General features: G+C 34.6%; 1 protein-coding gene and 1 pseudogene across 2 annotated transcripts in view; both read right to left on the bottom strand.

The window, feature by feature from the left end:
- Positions 1–20069, bottom strand: part of LOC120079314 (TMV resistance protein N-like) — a 42223-nt gene that overhangs the window by 18643 nt on the left and 3511 nt on the right. Inside the window, 3 exon segments of the mRNA XM_039033466.2 lie at positions 3122–4231; positions 5003–5278; positions 5827–6916. Coding sequence (XP_038889394.2) covers positions 3122–4231; positions 5003–5278; positions 5827–6916 — 2476 coding nt within the window.
- LOC120079315 (uncharacterized) lies at positions 8052–19991 on the bottom strand (annotated as a pseudogene). The gene is made up of 2 exons (XR_016530113.1): positions 14907–19991; positions 8052–14666 (listed from the first exon to the last, which is right to left on the bottom strand). The product of XR_016530113.1 is annotated as an uncharacterized LOC120079315 (transcript).

Here is a 20069-nt window from a genome sequence, read left to right on the forward strand (position 1 = left end):
AGATGTTTAGAACGCTGAGGGAAAATAAGTTGTATGTCAAATTCTCCATGTGTGAATTCTTGCTTCATAAAGTGTCCTTTCTTTAGCATGGTGGTGTCGAAGGATTGTGTAACTGTGGACCCAACTAAGATTGAGGTGGATATGACTTGACGCCTCCCCACGACAGTTGGAGAGGTCTGCATCTTTGGTTGGTAGGTTACTACCATCGGTTTGTAGAGAATTTCTCTCACATAGCCACCCACTTGACTCAGTTGGAGCATCATTTTTTTGGAACAAGGCTTGTGAGAACAGTTTCCAGAACCTTAAGCAGAAACTAGTCTTTGCACCGATTCTTACAGTACTAAATGATTCCGGAAGTTTTGTGATATACAATGATGCTTTTAAGAAGGGGCTAGGTTGTGTGCTTCTGAAACACAATAAAATGGTGGCCTATGCCTCCTACCAGTTCAAGAACCATGAGCGGAACTATCCTAAGCATGACTTAGAGCTAGTGGTGGTGGTTTTTGGGTTGAAGATTTGAAGACACTATTTGTACGAGGAATAGATATAAATTTTCTTCGATCATAAGAGTTTAAAATATTTCTTCATTCAGAAGGAGTTGAATATAAGGCAACACTGGTGGCTCGAGTTGGTAAAGGATTATGGTTGTCTGATTTTGTACAACCCTAGCAAGGAAAATGTAGTGGTCATTACTCTCAGTAGGAAGACGGCTCAATCAACGACCTTAGTCACGACTCAGGTTCAACTATGTAAGGATTTTGAACGAGCTGATATCATAGTAGCTGTAAGAGAAGTCACCTTGCAACGAACACAGTTGACAGTACAAGCGACTTTGAGGTAAAGAATTATAGATGCAAAGTAGGGATATTTGTTCCTTGTATAGAATTTTTTTCAGGTGGAGTTAGGACAGGAAAATGAATTTTCGGTTTCCCCAGATCATGGTCCTTTTTATCAGGGATGATTATGCGTACTGGCAGATAATAGTCTTAAAAATGGATTGTTGGTAGAAGCTTATAGATGCCCCTTCTTGATAAGTCTTGGTAATACCAAGATGTATCAAGACTTGTAATAGGACTATTAATGGTTGGATATGAAAATAAAGATAGCTGATTATGTCAGTAAATGTTTAGTATATCACCAGGTAAAGGTCGCGAGGTAGTAGCTAGAAGGTTTGTTACAACTTTTGATTATACTGGAATGGAAGTGGGAGAGTGTGTCCATGGATTTCATTGTGTATTTACGAAGAACAAAGAAGAGTTATACAGTAAGTTGGATATTAGTAGACAGGCTCACTAAAGTGGCACATTTCATTCCAGGGAAGCCCACGTATCTTGTGAGTAAGTGGGTGCAACTATATATGAAAGAGGTGTTGAGGTTGCATGGGGTGTCAGTGTCGATTGTGTCCGAGAGAAACTCTCTATTTATCTCTAGCATTTCAAAGAGCATCCAGGCAGCATTGGTGACTCGGCTAAATTTTAGTACAGCCTTCCACTCTCAGACTAATGGGCAAACGGAGTGCTTGAACCAGATCTTGGAAGACATGTTGCGCGCCTTTGCATTGATGTTTTCAGGGAGTTGGGATACTCACCTTCATTCGATAGAGTTTGCATATAATAACAGTTATCAGGCTACTATTGGCATGTCACCATTTGAGGTCCTGTATGGTAAGGGTTGTAGGTCTCCCACTTGTTGGGGTGAGGTTTATGAGTGGAAGTTGGTGAGAATTGAGTTGGTGTAGATGACAAATGAAGCCATGCAGAAGATTAGGGCCCTAATGCTAAGAATATAGCAGACAAAAGAGTTACACTAATGTTAGACATAGTGATCTTGAGTTCGAAGTGAGGGATAAAGTATTTCTGAAGGTAGCACCTATGAAAGGTGTACTAAGATTTAGAAGGAAGGAGAAGATCAGTTCACATTTTGTGGGGCTATTTGAGGTTTTGGAGTGAATTGGCCCTGGGGCCTATCGATCAGTAATTCCACTGTCCCTCTTTATAGTACATAATGTTTTCCATCTCTCAATGTTGAGGAAGTACATGACGGATCAATCTCATGTGAGTCCTTGCAGTTGAATGAGAACCTAAGTTATGAGGAGAAGCCTATAAATATTATTGCAAGGGAAGTGAAAGTTTAACGCAACAGGGAGGTAACACTGATGAAGGTTTTGTAGCGGAACCATCAACTCGAGGAAGCAACATGGGAAAGAGAAGACAAAATGAGAGTCCAGTATCTATAACTTTTTCAAGACTAGAACTTTCGAGGACAAAACTTTCTTAAGGAGGGTAGATTGTGACAAGCCAAATTCAAGGAGATTGCATGTATTTATCTTGACTATTTAGTTTTGGATGTCGAAATTTAGAGATATTTATTTTTAATCAATTTAAATTAATCTTGGTCATGATATGGAATTAATTCAATTATTGAAAATAGAATTTAATTTTGGTTTTGGATTGGATTTTAATTGGAGATGGTGGAGATTTAAAATTCTATTGAAATTTTAAATTTTTGAGTTGAAGTGAAATTAAAGAAATTAAAGAAAATAAATTAATTTGTTCTAAATCAGAGTCAGGAGTGCCCCAAACAGTGTTTTATGATTTTATTAAATTTTAAATAAAAATCTCATTCATTTATTTAAAATTTATCTTTTTTTAAAATATGTATTGCCAAGCTTATGCATGCATGTAATAGCGTCTTGGTAGCAGGTAGAAAGTCGGGTCATTACAAACCTAGTTGGGATAATAATTAAGTCTTAAAAAAAATTACAAATATAGTAAAATGTATTAGTGATAGACTATATCGCTCATAAACTTCTATGAGCCGTAGACTCTATCGTCAATAGATTCATACCAGTGCTATGGTCTATCATTAGTAGACTTCAAGAACTTGATCTAAATTATGCTATATCTGAAAATTCTTTTGTATTGAGATCTAATATTTACAGCATGGATACTATATTTGCAGCTGCATCTTTAATTGAATGAAAGAACTTTCACAAGAGAAACAATTAATCACAAGGCAAAAGATGCTAGAATATATTTATGTGTTTGCCCTGAAAAGTAAAAAAATTATTATTATTATTATCATTATTATTATAATGAGAAAAAAAAATTAGAGAAATTACCTCAATGTATCGTTGAGTCGTTGTCCTTCGGTGAATGGCAGAAAGGCTAAGCTGATCAATTTTGTAGCTTTGAGCTGGTTCAGTGGATATAGGACAACGAATAAAAGTCATTCCCATCTCACTTGAAGGAATTTGTTTCTCTTGATTGTAATATTCTTTTAGTGAAACACAATCTCTTGCTTCCACTTCTCTAACACTTAGTGGAAGCTTTGGTAAACTTAAAAGATGAAAACATTCCACCAGAAATAGATCCCTCAAATTAACAAGATGACAAATGCTTTCAGGCAATTTGGTAAAATGATTTTTGCTTAGATGAAGAATTTGTATTGAAGCTAAGCTATGAAGGTCATTGGGTAAATCCCCATCCCACAAATTGCAGTCACTCAAATTCAAAACCCTCAAAGAAGAACCAAAATTAAACCAATTGGTCACTTTCAACCCTTGAGAATGGGCGAATTTTCTAGTGAAATTCCAAGTGGGGAATAATGAATGAAGAAATTTACGAGATAGTCTTTGACAATTTAGTATTTCAAGTTTGGTCAAAAGTTGAAGTGACATTGGAGCTTGATTTACATAAGTGCCAGTAATATCAAGCTTCTCCAAGGAAGAAATATTTCCTAAACTCTCTGGAAGGCTATCAAATTTTGAGCAGCCATTTAAATTGAGGGTTTTTAAAGATCTTAAACAGCCAATAGTGGAAGGAAGTTTTAGAAGATTTGTGCAATTTTTGAGATTTAATAAAACAAGTGCTGTTAAATGTCCTATTGATGAATGCAAAATTTTTATGGAAGTTTCATCTAAATGAAGCTCTAATAAATGGCTCATATTTCCTGAGATTTTTGGGAAATGGGTGAGATTTGAACAGCCTGAAAGAACCAAAATGTTGAGAGATTCTAAGCAAATATTGAAAGGAATGGTTGTTAATTTCTTACAATTTTTGAGGTCCAATTGAATTAGATGCTTTAGATTTCCCAAAGAGTGGTGAAGTTCGTGTAATTCTACACAACCACTCAAAACCAATCTTTCAAGATTTGGAACACCTGAAAAATCAGGGGTCTTGGATAAGCATTGAGAATCACTTAGGTTTATCACTTTCAATGTTTTCAAGCTCTGCAAAAAAATAATAGTAAAAAAAAAAGCAGTTGTTAGGATATTAGTTTCGACAATGATTTAAAATCCGTCAAAATATCATTTCTTTTTAAGACAAAATACTAGAAGAAAGTAGGATTAGAAGGTACAGCAAAATATCTCAACTAGGTGGATATATCATTAATACCTTCATTGCACCTTAGATCATATAGAGAGGCATTCATTCAAAATGGTATAAAATTCAACATGTACACAAAGGGCTAGAGAAAATCTCAACACAAAAAGATGATAGAAACAAGGCTAGAGAAAGATCTTGTGAAGAGCTAATGCAGAGGCATCATAATTATAAAAAAGATCGAATTTTTGTGCTTCGGAGAGCTGCCAACGAAACAATATCATCCCATAAATGGCTAGCTATGTGCCTATGGTTAAAGTTTCATTTTGGATTCTAAACTTTCATAATTGTTTTGCACTCCCATCTCTATAATTTTAAATTTCTAAATTTTAGTTCTCTATCTAATTTCAATAAATCTTAAAAATTAGATCTTATTGTTAATTTGAAGTTGAATTTTATTAAAATTCTTAAAGTTCTATTAATAATTTTCTCAATATCTTTTCAAAGTTTATAGGGAGAAAGCTAATGAAGATTAAATTTATTTTTAAAAAGACTATAAAAGAACAATGGAGATCGATATTATAATTTATTGAAAGCACGAGGACTAAAGTGTTTAAAGAGGCAAAATTGAAAAATATATTGAAAGCATGAGGAATTTAATATTATTGTTGATATACCTTTGAAGCAGTCCAGAGATGTTGAATAGAGCTACGAGGCAACTCAAGCTCCAATAGGTTAGTGGGATTGAAATTTGATGGTAAACACTTTAAAGGGTAACCATGCCAATTGAGAAACCTTAGCTGATCAGAGAGATATTGAAGTTCTTCAGAAAGATAAACATTGTTTACTTTCAATACTCTTAGATTTGTCATTGTCGAAAAAGATTTGGCATTCAAATGTGACTCTCCCTCCTCATCCATATCCATCATTATCCCTTCAATTGCTTCTGTTCCCTGACAAATATACTTAGTTCATGATACACATATATATCATATACCAATGTCAAGTTTCTCAATGAGAGACACAAGATTAATAATATCATGGAGGAGTAGGAAGGAAAGAGGAACATGTAGGTACAACAGAATATCTAAACTAGGTTGACACGATCGTTCATGCCCTAGACCCACAGTCGATGCATTCCAAAGAAGACGGAATGTATTAGACACCTTTGTAAGTGAATATAGACCTATTAGATATTCGTTGATATATATATATTTTTTTTATCTCTACTTTTTGGGACAAACTTTTCTATTAAATTTTGGGTTTCAAAATGCTACACTTTTACCTATGAAATTTGATTTTAATTTCTATTTTGATACAAAGGGACCACATAGAAACTAGACTGCTATAGGGTACGGAAATAGTTTTTTTTTTTTTTTCTTAAAAAAAAAAAAAAAAAAAAACTATATGAAGCTATGAAACACAGTTTTAAAAGTTTGACCAAACTTTCAAACTTTACATATACTATAGATAGCTTAAAAGTATCAATTTAGAAACGTACCTCATCACGACTTAGAGCAACATTTATATCTTCTCGAAGCCACAACCTGCTTCGTTTTTCAGGTTCATTCGGGAAGTTTTGGCGAACAATTTCTTGACCCATTTCTTGTATTAAATCATGCATCTGTAGCTTATCATGTGGTGTAGTAATAAGAGATTTCTCCTCCAATATTTCAAGTCCAAGAACAGCAGGAAATTGAAAGCTTTGAAGAATTTCTATTGCTTGTTTCTTACTCTTCTTCTTGAAAAAACATGCAATGTCAAGAAAAATTTTCTGTTCAGATTCCTCTAACATATAATAACTAATTTTCAACTTTTCAAGAATTTCCTTATCACGAACTTCCCACAACTTTTCCACTGCATTTGTCCAATCCTTCATTGGTTTGTTACGTAAAGAGGATCCAAGAACCTCAATTGCTAATGGAAGGCCACCAGCATAGCTTACTACTTGGCTAGAAAGATCATAATAGCCTTTCTTTGGATGGTCTTCTCCAAATGCCTTCTGTGAAAAAAGCTGAAGAGCTTCTTCAATTTTTAGCCCTTCGACATTGTATCTTCTTTCGATTCCGTGAGAAATAAGGAGATGTTCGTCTCTCGTCGTAACGATGACTCAACTTTCCGAACCAAACCAATCCAAACCTCCAGCTAATTTTTGAAGTTGGATTAGATGGTTGACGTCGTCAAGAATTATAAGAGCCTTAAGATTACTTATTCTTCTCTTGATCAACGTAGCTCCATCAGCATTTGGGATGTCAATGTTTCGTTTCATTAAAGCTCCTGTTAGAAGTTTTTCTTGTAATGAAGCTAAGCCTTCTTTCTTCAAAGCTTCTTTGACATTGTCCAAAAAGTAACATCCTTCAAATAAATAGGAAACACTTTTGTAAATGATTCTAGCGAGGGTAGTTTTGCCACTTCCACCCATTCCCCATATTCCAACAAAGCGTACGTCATCTAAACCTATTCCCATAAGCATATTAATTTGGTGTAATCTTGGGCTAATTCCAACCAATTTATCATCATACCGAAACAAATCAGGACGCAATTTGTTGAATATATGTTTCACAATTTCATTGATGGCTCCCACTTCAGACCTACATAATTTTCATTTTTAGTAATGTTCTCAAAATCATGGGGGTGGAAAGTTTTAAAACCGTCATTTTTTTTTTTTGGAACTTGGCAAAAAATTTAAATGTAACAATAGGAAAGATAGAAAATGATCGGAAAGAACTGTGAGAAGAAAAAACATAATTTTCACAAAAAGAAATTAAAAATCCAATGATTATGAACCAAGTCTTTTAACTTTTTGGATTTTTTATTTTTGAAAATTAAGTTTATTAATTTTAGGGGCAATTGCAACTTTAGTAAAAAGAAATTGAAAATTGGGCATATGACCCTAGGTTTTACTTTTTTGCACATCCGTCTGAAATTTGATTGCTATATGATTTCTATGTGATTGTTATGTGATTGCCATATCTGTTTTTTAAAATGTATTTTTCATATAATGCAATTTTCCCTTTTAACTTTATATTCTTCTTTTTTGTTTTTAGTCTACACTTTAGATATGTTATCAAAATTAAAGCGATATTTTGAAAACTAAAAAGACTAAGTTTAACTATTTGTTCTAGAGGAAGGTGATCTTATTCTAAGGAAGAAGCAAATGGAGAAGCTTAGGGAGGTTTTGAACCATTGTACTTTAAAGGCATTGGCTTTAGAAGGGATCATTTCACTTGGACTAACAAGGATAGCAATGGGCACCTGATTTGGAAAAGGTTGGACAAAATTCTAGCTAATCAGGAATTGGTTGAGCTTATCCCGTCTATCAACGTGGATCATGCCAATTCTCGGAGGTCAGACCATCAACCAATTGTGGCTCGATGGGATCTTGGCCAGAAATTAATTCTGTTTGACCATAGATGGAGTAGATTTAACGCTTGCAAGGAATTATTGAGAAGAGACATGGAGCGTTAGAGATTCTAATAAAGAGATTGAAGGGTTCCAATGGAAGATTTTGAGTTGTCTAAAAAATTTAAAGGCATGGGATAAATAGTTTGAGTGATTTTCGTCCAATCAGCCTTCGTAATGTGCTCTATGTTGAAACGTTTGTCATTATTAAGTTTTATTTGTGGCATTTAGTGTGACTTTTGGGTTTTGTAACTTTTAGTTTTTTGTAACCAATAGTGATTTTTAAGTTATAGGAGTTATGTGAGTTATGAGCATTTGATGACATTTTTAAGTTATAGGAGTTATGTGAGTTATGAGATTTTTGTAACCATTGCCATTCCTATGGTTATGTTTGTAAACCTATATAAAGGCATACTTAGTTGAATGGAAAATACATCTCTCATTTTTCATATTTGAACTCCATGTTTTTTTTCTAACATAGTGGTATCAGAGTAATAGAAAATATTGAGAAAAATGGCCAACGGTGGGATAGGTTCACTTCAACTACCAATACTTACCAAGCACAACTATGACAATTGGAGCATCAAAATAAAAGCGTTACTAGGAGCACAAGACTTGTGAGAGATCATGGAGAACGGTTTCCAAGAGGCTGAAGCTGGAGCCAATCAAGCGCAAAGAGATGCGTTAAAGAAGATAAGAAAGAAGGACAAGAAGGCCCTTTATATTTTGTATCAATTGGTGGACGAAGATATGTTTGAGACCATCACCAATGCGGAGATGTCAAAAGCGGCATGGGAAAAGCTCCAATCGACTCATAGAGGAGCCGATCGTGTGAAAAAGGTACAGTTGCAACCTTACGTGGTGAGTTTGAATCTTTATAAATGAAGGAGACAGAGGTGATAGCGGAATATCACACAGAAGTAATGGTTGTCGTCAACAAATTGAGACGGAATGGTGAAGAAATCACCGATGTTCGTGTCATGGAAAAGGTTCTATGAAGCCTAAATACAAAGTTCGAGATTATCGCCACGACGATCGAGGAGACACAGAATCTCGAGAACATGACAATTGAACAATTGATAGGCTCGTTACAATCCTATGAGGAGAAAAAGAAAAGGAGGATGGAGCAAACAAAGACCGCTGAACAATTTCTCCAACTCAAAATCAAGGAGGAGAATAGTCGTGGACGTAGAAGAGGTCGTGGTGGTCGAGGACATGGTGGAAGAGGTGAAGCCAACACCGATGTTTCTCAAAACTCGTCTGAATCCTCAAGAGGAAGAGGAGGTCGTGGTCGTGGAAGACGTGGTGGAAGGTCCGGGAGAGACAAATCTCATGTAAAATGTTATAATTGTAACAAATATGGACATTATGCGAATGAGTGTTACTCATCTCAAACAGAGTCGATTGATCGAAAGCATCAGGACCGATCAACTGCTAGCACATCAGAAGCCCATTAAGGGCAATCCAATTATGCAGAGGAGAATGGAACCTTATTTATGGTTTCAAAGGGAGAATAAGATAGTCAAGATAGTATTTGGTATCTTGACACAGGAGCCTCGAATCACATGTGTGGAAAATGCGAAATGTTTGTGGAGTTGAACGAGATGGAGAAAGGTAATATTGCCTTTGGAGACAATTCTTTGGTCCCCATCAAAGGAATAGGTAAAATTCTCATTTGATTAAAAAATGGAAAAAATCAATATATCACAAATGTTTATTACATTCCCAATGTAAAAAATAATATATTAAATGAAGGACAATTGTTAGATAAATGTTTTAAAGTTTAAATGAAAAATAATTGTTTGTATTTAAGGGATAATCATGAGAGACTTATTGCTAAAGTCTCAATAACCAAAAACCGAATGTTTCTTTTGAATATATGTAATGATATTCCAAAATGCTTGAAGACGTGTTATGAAGATCTCTCTTGGCTATGGCATCTACAGTTCGGGCACCTCAATTTTGGAAGTCTAGAAGATTTGTCAAAGAAGAAGATCGTGCGAGGTTTATCACACATTTACAAGGCAAACCAAGTGTGTGAAGGGTGTTTGCTTGGCAAACATCATCGAAGTAGTTTTCCGAAGGAGTCTATGACAAGAGCAAAGAAGCCTCTAGAACTCATCCATGCCGATGTACGTGGAATGATCAAACCAGAGTCTCATGGTAAAGTAAATATTTCCTTCTCTTTATTGATGATTTTTCTAGAAAAACATGGGTATACTTTTTGAAGGAAAAATCAGAAGTGTTTGAAATCTTCAACAGATTTAAGGCACGTGTGGAGAATGAAAGCAACCTTACAATCAAGGCCATGAGAACCGATCGAGGTGGTGAATTCACATCAAATGAGTTCAAACAATTTTGTGATGAAAAAGGCATCTGACATCTGTTAACAGCCCCAAGGACACCGCAACAAAATGGCGTGGTGGAGAGGAAGAATTGGACAATCTTGAACATGGCAAGAAGCATGCTAAAGACAAAGAAGATGTTGAGGGAAATTTGGGCGGAGGCTGTAGCTTTTGCGGTTTATTTGACAAATTGAGCACCAAACAAAAGTATACTTGAAAAGACGCCTCAAGAAGCATGGAACGGAAGAAAGCCTGGGATTGGTCACTTTAAAGTGTTTGGGAGTATTGCATATGCTCATGTGTCGGAAGAAAAAAGAACCAAGCTCGATGACCGAAGCGAGAAACTCATATTCATCGGCTATGATGCCAGTTCAAAGGGTTATCGTCTTTAAAATCCTTTGAGTGGGAAGGTAATGATTAGTCGTGATGTTGTTTTTTATGAGGAAGCCTCTTGGGATTGGAATATACAAGAGGAGGAATATGATTTCCTTACATATTTTGAAAAAGACGATGAAAATGAGCCGACCAGGGTTGAAATGGGTGAAGGTTTGCCCATTCCAGTGCCACCTCATTCGACCGATCGATCATCATCTGAAGATTCATCCAGTGATTCGGAGAACAAAATTGGCCCAAGAGGAACTCGAAGTCTACAGGAACTTAATGAGGTAAATGAAAATCAAAATGACATAATTCTCTATTGTCTTTTTGGTGATTGTAAGCCTATTAGTTTCCAAGAAGCCATTGCAAGCAAGAAATGGAATGAAGCAATGGATGAAGAAATTCGAGCGATAGAGAAAATGACACATGGGAGTTAACCAAGCTTTCAAAAGGGCACAAACCGATCAGAGTGAAGTGGGTATACAAGACAAAGAGAAAAGTCAATGGCGATGTTGAGAGGCACAAGGCGAGATTAGTGGTGAAAGGTTATAGCCAACGACATGGCATCGACTATGATGAGGTATTTGCCCCTGTTATTCGCCTTGAAACTATTCGTTTGATTATTGCTTTTGCAACCCATAATCATTGAAAGATACATCAAATGGATGTCAAATTGGCATTCTTGAATGGAATTCTTGAGGAAGAGGTCTATGTAGAACAACCATTAGGTTATGAAGTCAAGGGTGAAGAAGATAAAGTGCTTCGATTGAAGAAGGCACTTTATGGTTTAAAGCAAGCACCAAGAGCATGGAAATCGAAGATTGAAAAATACTTTCAAGAGAAGAAGTATATGAAGTATCCTTATGAGCATATCCTCTACATCAAAATGCAAGGTGAAAACATACTAATCATTTGTTTATATGTTGATGCTTTAGTATTTACCGGAAACAATCCTAGCATGTTTGATGAGTTCAAAAGAGAGATTGCAAAGGAGTTTGAAATGACGGGCATTAGTCTTATGAGTTACTATCTTGGGATCGAGGTCAAACAAGGTGAATATGGGATTTTTATATCCCAAGAGGGTTATGTTAAATAAGTGCTCAAGAAGTTCAATATGAATGATGCTAATTCAGTTGGAACACCAATTGAATGTGGAGTCGAAATCACCAAGCAAGATGGAGGAGAGAAAGTAAATTCTACATATTTCAAAAGCTTTGTTAGAAGTTTGAGATATTTGACATGTACAAGACTAGATATTATTTATTCGGTTGGAATTATTAGTCGATTTATGGAGGAACCGACAACAACACATTGTAAAATGGCAAAAAGGATTCTTCGCTACATCAAAGGGACGATTGGGTATGGTCTTTCCTATGTCTCTTCTAGCAATTTTGATATTTTTGGTTATTGTGATAGTGATTGGTGTAGTGATTTGGATGATCGATAGAGTACTATGGGGTTTGTGTTTTTTATTGGTGAAACGGTGTTCACATGGATGTCAAAAAAGAAACTCATAGTCACACTATCAACATACGAGGCAGAGTATGCCGCAGCAACTTCATGTGTATGTCATGAAATTTGGCTAAGAAACTTAGTGAAGGAGTTGATGTTTCAAATGGAAGGTCTAGTGAAGATTTTTGTGGACAACAAATCGGCCATTGCCTTAGAAAAAAATATGGTATTTCATGAGAGGAGCAAGCACATTGATACCTGATTTCACTACATTCAGGATTGCATTACAAAGAAAGAAGTGGAACTCAAATATATCAAGTCACAAGACCAAACAGCGGACATTTTCATAAAGCCCCTCAAGTTGGAGACTTTTATCAAAATGAGGAGTTTACTTGGTGTAACAAATCAAGTTTAAGGGGGGGTGTTGAAACGTTTGTTATTATTAAGCGTTATTTATGGCATTTAGTGTGACTTATGGGTTTTGTAACTTTTATTTTTTTGTAACCAATAATTATTTTTAAGTTATAGGAGTTATGTGAGTTGTGAGCATTTGATGGTATTTTTAAGTTATAGGAGTTATGTGAGTTATGAGATTTTTGTAACCATTGGCATTCCTATGGTTATGTTTGTAAGCTTATATAAAGGCATGCTTAGTTGAATGGAAAATACATCTCTCATTTTTCATATTTGTCCTCCACGTTTTTTTTCTAACATTCTACAAGATTATTTCAAAAGCGCTGGCTAACAGGCTTAAACAAGTTCTAGACGAAATCATATCTCCCCTTCAATCTACATTTGTCCTAGGTCGTCACATTACCAACAATGTCCTTATCTAATTTGAACTCTACCATGCAATTAATTTTAGAAGAAAAGATTGGGAAGGCTAGGTAGCTATGAAAATAGATATCAGTAAAGCATATGATCGAGTTGAATGACCCTTCATTTGCGATGTTTTGAATAAGCTAGGTTTCAGATAAGATTGGATATCTCTAATTATGAGCTGTTAGGATTCAAATTGTTTTGAAGTGTTGTTTAACGAAATTTCAAGAGAGATGTTTACACCTTCGAGAGGTGTAAGGCAATGGACCTCCTCTCCCCTTAATTTTTTCACTTTTGTGTAGAAGGTCTCTCAGCTAGGATTGTTTCTAGATGTTGATTTGGGATCAAACCCCTCCCTTCACTAGGAGAAGTATTTTGTGGGGGAGGAGTTTGTTTAAGAAAGGATATAGGTAGAGAATGGGATTGAGTATACAAATCTATGTGTCTGAGGACCCTTCGATTCCTAATGGCAGACATATTAGACCTTGTTTGATTCACGACTCATTTAAGTTGAAAAGGGTCTCAAACTTTATTATGTGGAAGGCAATTGGAATGAGGAGTTTTCAAATAAGCATTTATTTCTCACAGTGTGGTTGACATTCTCAAAATATTATTAAGTGGGTAGTGGTTTTCTGATGAAATTATATGAGATTGGATTCTAAAGGAAAGTTTTAGATGAGGAATGCTTAACAATTAGGGAGACACATAAGCAAGACTCTCAAAGGCTGCTAGTCTAATGAGGCTGACTACACGAACATGTGGGACGCTCTATAAGGTTTAGAGGGCCACCCAAATTCCAAATTCATGAAATGGAAAATTATTGAGGGTTTTATTCCTAATGCTTCTAATTTAATGAAAAAAAGGAATTTCAACTAATTTGAGTTGTTCTTTCTGTAGGACTCACTTGGAAACCACCAACCATTTGATTTGGGATCATAAAATGGCTAGAAGCTTATGCTTTTCTTTCCCTCTAATGTTGATGTGTTGGCTTTGGGCAGGGGTTGCTGGAAGCCGATTGAGTACTGGGTCTGTCTTTGTAAAACCAACAACAAATAAAACTGAGGTATTTGGAATTATTGCAATGCCATGCGTTTTAGAAACGCCCCTCCTGATCCTCAAGCTATCATTCTTGCTGTGGAAAAGACTTTAGAGATTCTTTCATTAAAGAGAAGCAACCTTGTCTAGAATCAGTTTAAGCATCAATCCACTTGTTAGTCGTTGGAAGCTTCCAAGAGAGGGTTGTTGGAAAATGAATGTTGATGCCGCCTAGTCAAAGAACACTCAGAGCAGTGAAACTGTTGGAAACACTAGGCCCTCACAATACAACTCAATAGATAAGAGAAGAAGATTGTTCTCTTACTCACACAAGATTGGAGAAACTAGAACTTAAATATTATTTTATTTTCTTGGCTTGCTTACAAATGACAAATCTTACACATATTTATACTAGTAAGAAAATATATCAAAATACATCAATGATAAATGCAAATACATGTGACTTTTCACCAATACATGAACATTGGCCAATGTATCTTGTAATTCATGTATTCAACTATTCCTTGAATCTCAACTATTTATGTACCTAAATGAATTTAATGCATGCACCTTGAATATAAGTCTAGATTAATTCTATCATTCTCCCTTAATCTAGACTTGAGCAACTCCAATCTTTTTGAACTTAACAAATAAGTTAAACTTCATGCCTTCGTAAAAATATCCGCCACCTGATCTTGAGACTTGCAATGCTTCACTATCACTTCTCCATCTTTAACCAAGTCTCTAATAAAATGATACTTGATTCTAATATGCTTGCTTCTTCGATGGAAGACTAGATTTTTTGATAATGCAATGGCAGAACCATTATCACAATATAAAGTAGTCTGACTTCTTTGTGTACACTTCAATTCTTTCAACATCCATCTAAGCCATAAAGCTAGATATCCAGCTGCAGATAAAGAGATGTATTCTGCTTCAGTGGTAGGAAAAGCAACAACAGGTTTTTTTTTTTAAGTCCATGAAAAAACACTCGAAGCAATGCTAAAAACACAACTAGATGTGCTTTTATGATCATCAACATTACCACCCCAATCACTATAACAAAAACAAACTAACACTTATTTTGGAAATTTCTTGTGATAAATTCCAAAATTAATAGTGCCAAGAATGTAATGAAGCACTCGCTTACCTGCTTCCCAATGACTACTTTTTCAGGCTTGAAATGAATCTGCTTAACATACTTATAGCAAATCGAATCTCAGGTCTTGTTGCAATCAAGTATATCAAGCTTCCAACTAAGCTTCGATATAAGCTTGTATCAGCATCTTCTCCAATATCATTCTTGCTCAATTTCAAATTTGCATCCATAGGCGTGTTACAAGGAAAAGCATTTTGCATTATGAATTTTTTCAGCAAATCACAAGTATACTTTTGTTGTGAGATGACAATCTCTCCATATTTTTTATTGACTTCAATCCCCAAAAAATAATGGATGAAACCCATATCACTCATCTCAAATCTTTTTTCATGGAATTCTTAAAATCATCACACAACAGTTCATCATTTCCAGTAAAAAACAAATCATCGACATATAATGAAACAATAAGAAATTTTCCATACTTATCTTATTTGACATAGAGTGCATGCTCATATAGACATATTTGAAAACCTGTCTTTATAAAGAAATTGTCAATGCGACTATACCAAGCTCGCAGAGCTTGCTTCAATCCATACAAGGCCTTTTTCAACTTGTACACTTTGTCTTCTTCTCCCTTTTTTACATAACCCAAAGGTTGTTCAACAAATATCTCTTCCTTCAAGTGTCCATTTAAAAAAAGTGGTTTTTACATCCATTTGATAAACTTTGCACTCATTTTGAGCAACTAAAGACAAAATCAATCGAACTGTCTCAATTCTTACCACAGGAGGAAAGATCTCTTCATAATTCACACCATATTCCTACTTGTAGTCTTTTACAATAAATCTTACTTTGTATTTTTCAACTTTGACAATTGACTTCAATTTTGTTCTATACACCCATTTTACTCAAAGAACTTATTTGTTTACTTGAAGATCCATCAACTCTCATGTTTTCATTTCTTTTTATTGCATTAATTTCTTGATCCATTGCAATCTTCCATTTTTCATCTTGGATTGCCTCATCAAAATTTATAGGATCAACACCGGAAAATAATCCAAAATTAGCAACATCATCATCAATTCTACTGGTAGCATTATAAATTTCTTGAATATTTCTCATTCTCTTTGGTGACATATCACACTTATGGAAGATGGCGATGCAGATGAAGATGACACCACTGCCTGAATCTCTACTTGCTCTGAGTCTTGAGCATCTCCATTCCCATCCATGCTAACATGATATGGACTATCTGCTTCTCTAACGACATCCTAATTCAAAGGTTCATCTTCATTGAAAATCACATCCCGACTGACAATAATCTTTTTCGACAAAGGATTATACAACTGATAAGCTTTAGAATTTTCACTATCGCCTACCATAATACATTTTTCTGATTTATCATATAATTTGCCCCTTAGCTTATCTGGTATATGAGAATAAGCTATACTCCCAAAAACTCTCAAGTGACGAACACATGGTTTCTCACCACATCATGCTTCATAAGGAGTCATACCTGGAACACTTTTTGAAGGAGCTCGATTCAAAACATAAGCAGTACATGCAACATCTCCCCAAAACTCATTGGCATCTTTTTTGCTTTTACCATACTTGTTGCTATCTCTATGATTGTTCCGTTCTTTCTCTCTGCAACTCTTGTGGAGTCATTCGAGTTGTCTGTTGATGATGAATACGTTGTTCCTCGAAAAATTTATCAAAAACGATATATTTTCCACCACGGTCAGATCCCAAAGTTTTTATCTTATGGCCATTTTGATTCTCAGCTAAAGCTTTAAAGATTTAAAACATTCAAATGCTTCACTTTTTTCTTTCAAAAGATAAATCCATAACTTTCTACTGAAATCATAAGTGAAGGTTATGAAATATCGATTACCTCCATTTGATATTGTACGCATGGGACCACACAAATCTGTATGAATCAACTCAAGAGGTTTGGAGTTTCTCCAAGCTTTACTAGTTGGAAATGGATCTCGATCATGTTTTGAAAGTATACACACTTCACAAATATTTGTCTCATGGTTGATATTTTGAATGCCTCTCACCATATGATTTTTGCATAAATATAATAGTGATCCAAAGTTCAAGTGACCATATCAAAAATGCCAAAACCAGGATGGATCCTTCAATATGCTGCTAAAACAAGAGATTTGACCATATGTAAATTTAAGAGGAAACATCTTATTAGCAGTCATCTTTACCTTGGCAATAAGAACACCAGTCTGATCTTTGATGGCACACGCACCACCTTCAAATAAAACTTTTAGACCTCGTTGAAGCAATTGGCCAACACTCAAAAGATTATGCTTTAGACCTGGAACATAGAATATATCTAGAACTCGTTTTGTGCCTTTCTTCATCTTAATAAGAATATCACCTCGGCCTTTGACTTGCAATATGTTATTATCGCCGGTTCTCACTTCACTTTGGAAAAATTCATCCAATGTAACAAATATACTTCTATTTCCTGTCATGTGGTTACTACAACTACTATCAAGATACCATGTAGATTCTATAACATCATCTTGAGCACTACATGCAAGAAATAGAACACCTTCATCATTTTTCTCCTCTTTATGCATCATGGTGGAATTTCCATCTCGATTTTTGGATGCCCAACAAGCTACTTGAAAATGACCATACTTTTTGCAATTAAAACATTGAATGTGAGAAAAATTACCACGACCACTTCCTTGATTCCTGCCAAATCCTTTTCCTATTCCACCTCCTACTTTTCAAGATGAAAAAGAGCTTTCTTGTTGATTTTCAGAATTCATATCATTTCTATTATCATAGTTTCTTCCACCTCCTCGTTTTCCACGGCCACCACGTCATCCACGAGAATCGCCTCTGAATGAAATTTGCATCTGAAATTCTTTCTCGGGATTAATATCAAATTGTTTCAATCTAAGCTCATGAGATTGAAGAGAACCCACCAAGCTATTTACTGATAGTGTACATAAATCTTTTGATTCTTCAATTGCAGCAACAATATGCTCAAACTTTCTTGGCATACTTCGAATCTTTTCAACAATTCTTTCATCACCCAATTCTTCTCCATTTGTTCTCAAACTGTTGACAATCGCAAGAACACGATTGAAAAGCTCTTTAACAGTTTTGGTCTCTTTCATCTTAATGCAATCAAATTCAAATCCGAGAGCTTGTAATCTTACCATCCTTACCTTATTTTCTCCTTGATAGGTGGATTATAAAATATCCCAAGCGGCCTTTGCAGAAGTAACTGTTGAAATTCTTTCAAAGAAATATTCATCAACAACTTGATAAATGAAGAACACAGCCTTCTTGCCTTTCTTACGAGTTTTTCTCAACTAAGCAAGTTGTTGATTAGTGAGCTGGTTCTGATTCTCAACATCAGTGTATCTCTTTCAACAATATCTCACAGTTCTTGTGAGCCATAAAGCACTTTCATTTGAATAATCCACTGATTAAAATTCTTTCCACTGAATCTTAGAAGTTGGGGTTGCAACATGTTACCACTTGAAGTCATTTCTGATCTTAGCTCTAATATCACTTGTTGGAAACAAAGTAGGCCCTCACAATACAATTCAATAGATAAGAGAAGGAGATTGTTCTCTTACTCACACAAGATTGGAGAAATTCGAACTTGAATATTACTTTATTTTCATGGCTTGCTTACAAATGAAAAACCTTACACATATTTATACTAGTAGGAAAATACATCAAAACACATCAATGATAAATGCAAATACATGTGACTTTACTCCAATATATAAACATTCATCAATGCATCTTGTAATTCATGTATTCAACTATTCCTTAAATCTCAACTATTCATGTAACTAATTACATGTAATTCATGTACCTCAAATATAAGTCTAGATTAATTCTGTCAGAGACTAGTTTGATTATTCGTGATTGAAATGGCTGACCTATTGGGGGTGGTTGCATCACAATATCTACCAGTTGGTCGACTAAAGTCTTAGAAGCTAAAGTCATTGTCAATAGTTTAAGGTCCTCCTAGTTTCTAGGAATGGGCAGAACCTCCTGATAGAAGTAGAGTCGGATTCAATCAAAGTCATAAAACTTTTGAATCATCTGATTTCCAACTTACCTGAGTTTTTTTTTTAATGATGAGACTCTCTTTCTAGCTTCTTATGTAAATATTTCTCATTTTTGTAAAATTCTTAGAGAGACGAACAAAGTTGCTCATAATCTAACAATTTTAGCTTCTTCTTCTAGGCCTACATCTTTTTGGAGAGAGCTTTTTTCTTCCTCTGTTTTATCATCATCTTCAAGATGGATTGATGTTTGGTTGTTGGTTTGTTTGTTGGTTTTAATGGATCTCAATTTCAAAAGAAAAAGTAAACTACTTGTTCTAAATCTCTAAAAAGAAAAAAATGAAAATCACAATAAATAAATTATTAGAAAACAGCCCCATTTTTAGGGAAAGAAAAGTAAATGGTTATCAAATACAATCTTAATTTTTAGTTTTTAGTTTTTTATTATATTTTTTTAATATTGTACTTATTTTCTAACTGTTTCTTTACAACTATTTTACTTTTTGTAAAAGATTCATCTAATTTGAATCTTGGCAAAAAGTCCAAACAGAGGGTCAGACTATTTCTTTTTAGTTCTCAGACTTTTGCTCATATGTTTTCAACGTATTTATATGAAAAAATTTAGATAATTAAAGGATGGAAAATACTTCTAGTCCATAAACTTTTATTACAAATAGCAATTTAGCCATTGAAATTTAGATAATTAAAGGATGGTAAAGATTTTTAATCTCTAAACTTTTAAAATTATAACAATTTAGCCATTGAAATTTAGCATGGAACAATTTTAGTTCTTATACTTTCAAACTTGTAATAACTTTAAGTCTCTTACATTCCTGCATATATCATCACACTAAAATTAAGTGTCACCTTTTATCATATAGCAAATTTGATCTGGAATGAATTTATTAATTTACACATGTAATAAATTTCATTAAACTTTGATACTTTTTTGAATTATGAAAACTAAATTGTTACTATTTATAAAGTACAAAGAGATAGAATGATCAGTGAGTGTACCCTCATATCTAAACTAAATTGACATATCTAAATACTTAAATTATTACTTATTAATGTTCATAGATTCAATTGTTACAAAATTATTTTTAATATATCTAGTATTTGAAATTTCAAAATGCAAAATCATGCTTAAAATATA

This window comes from Benincasa hispida, chromosome 6 (genome assembly GCF_027475165.1).
Source record: "Benincasa hispida cultivar pf3 chromosome 6, pf3_genome.v1.1, whole genome shotgun sequence".
In the NCBI taxonomy this organism is placed as follows: Eukaryota; Viridiplantae; Streptophyta; class Magnoliopsida; order Cucurbitales; family Cucurbitaceae; genus Benincasa; species Benincasa hispida.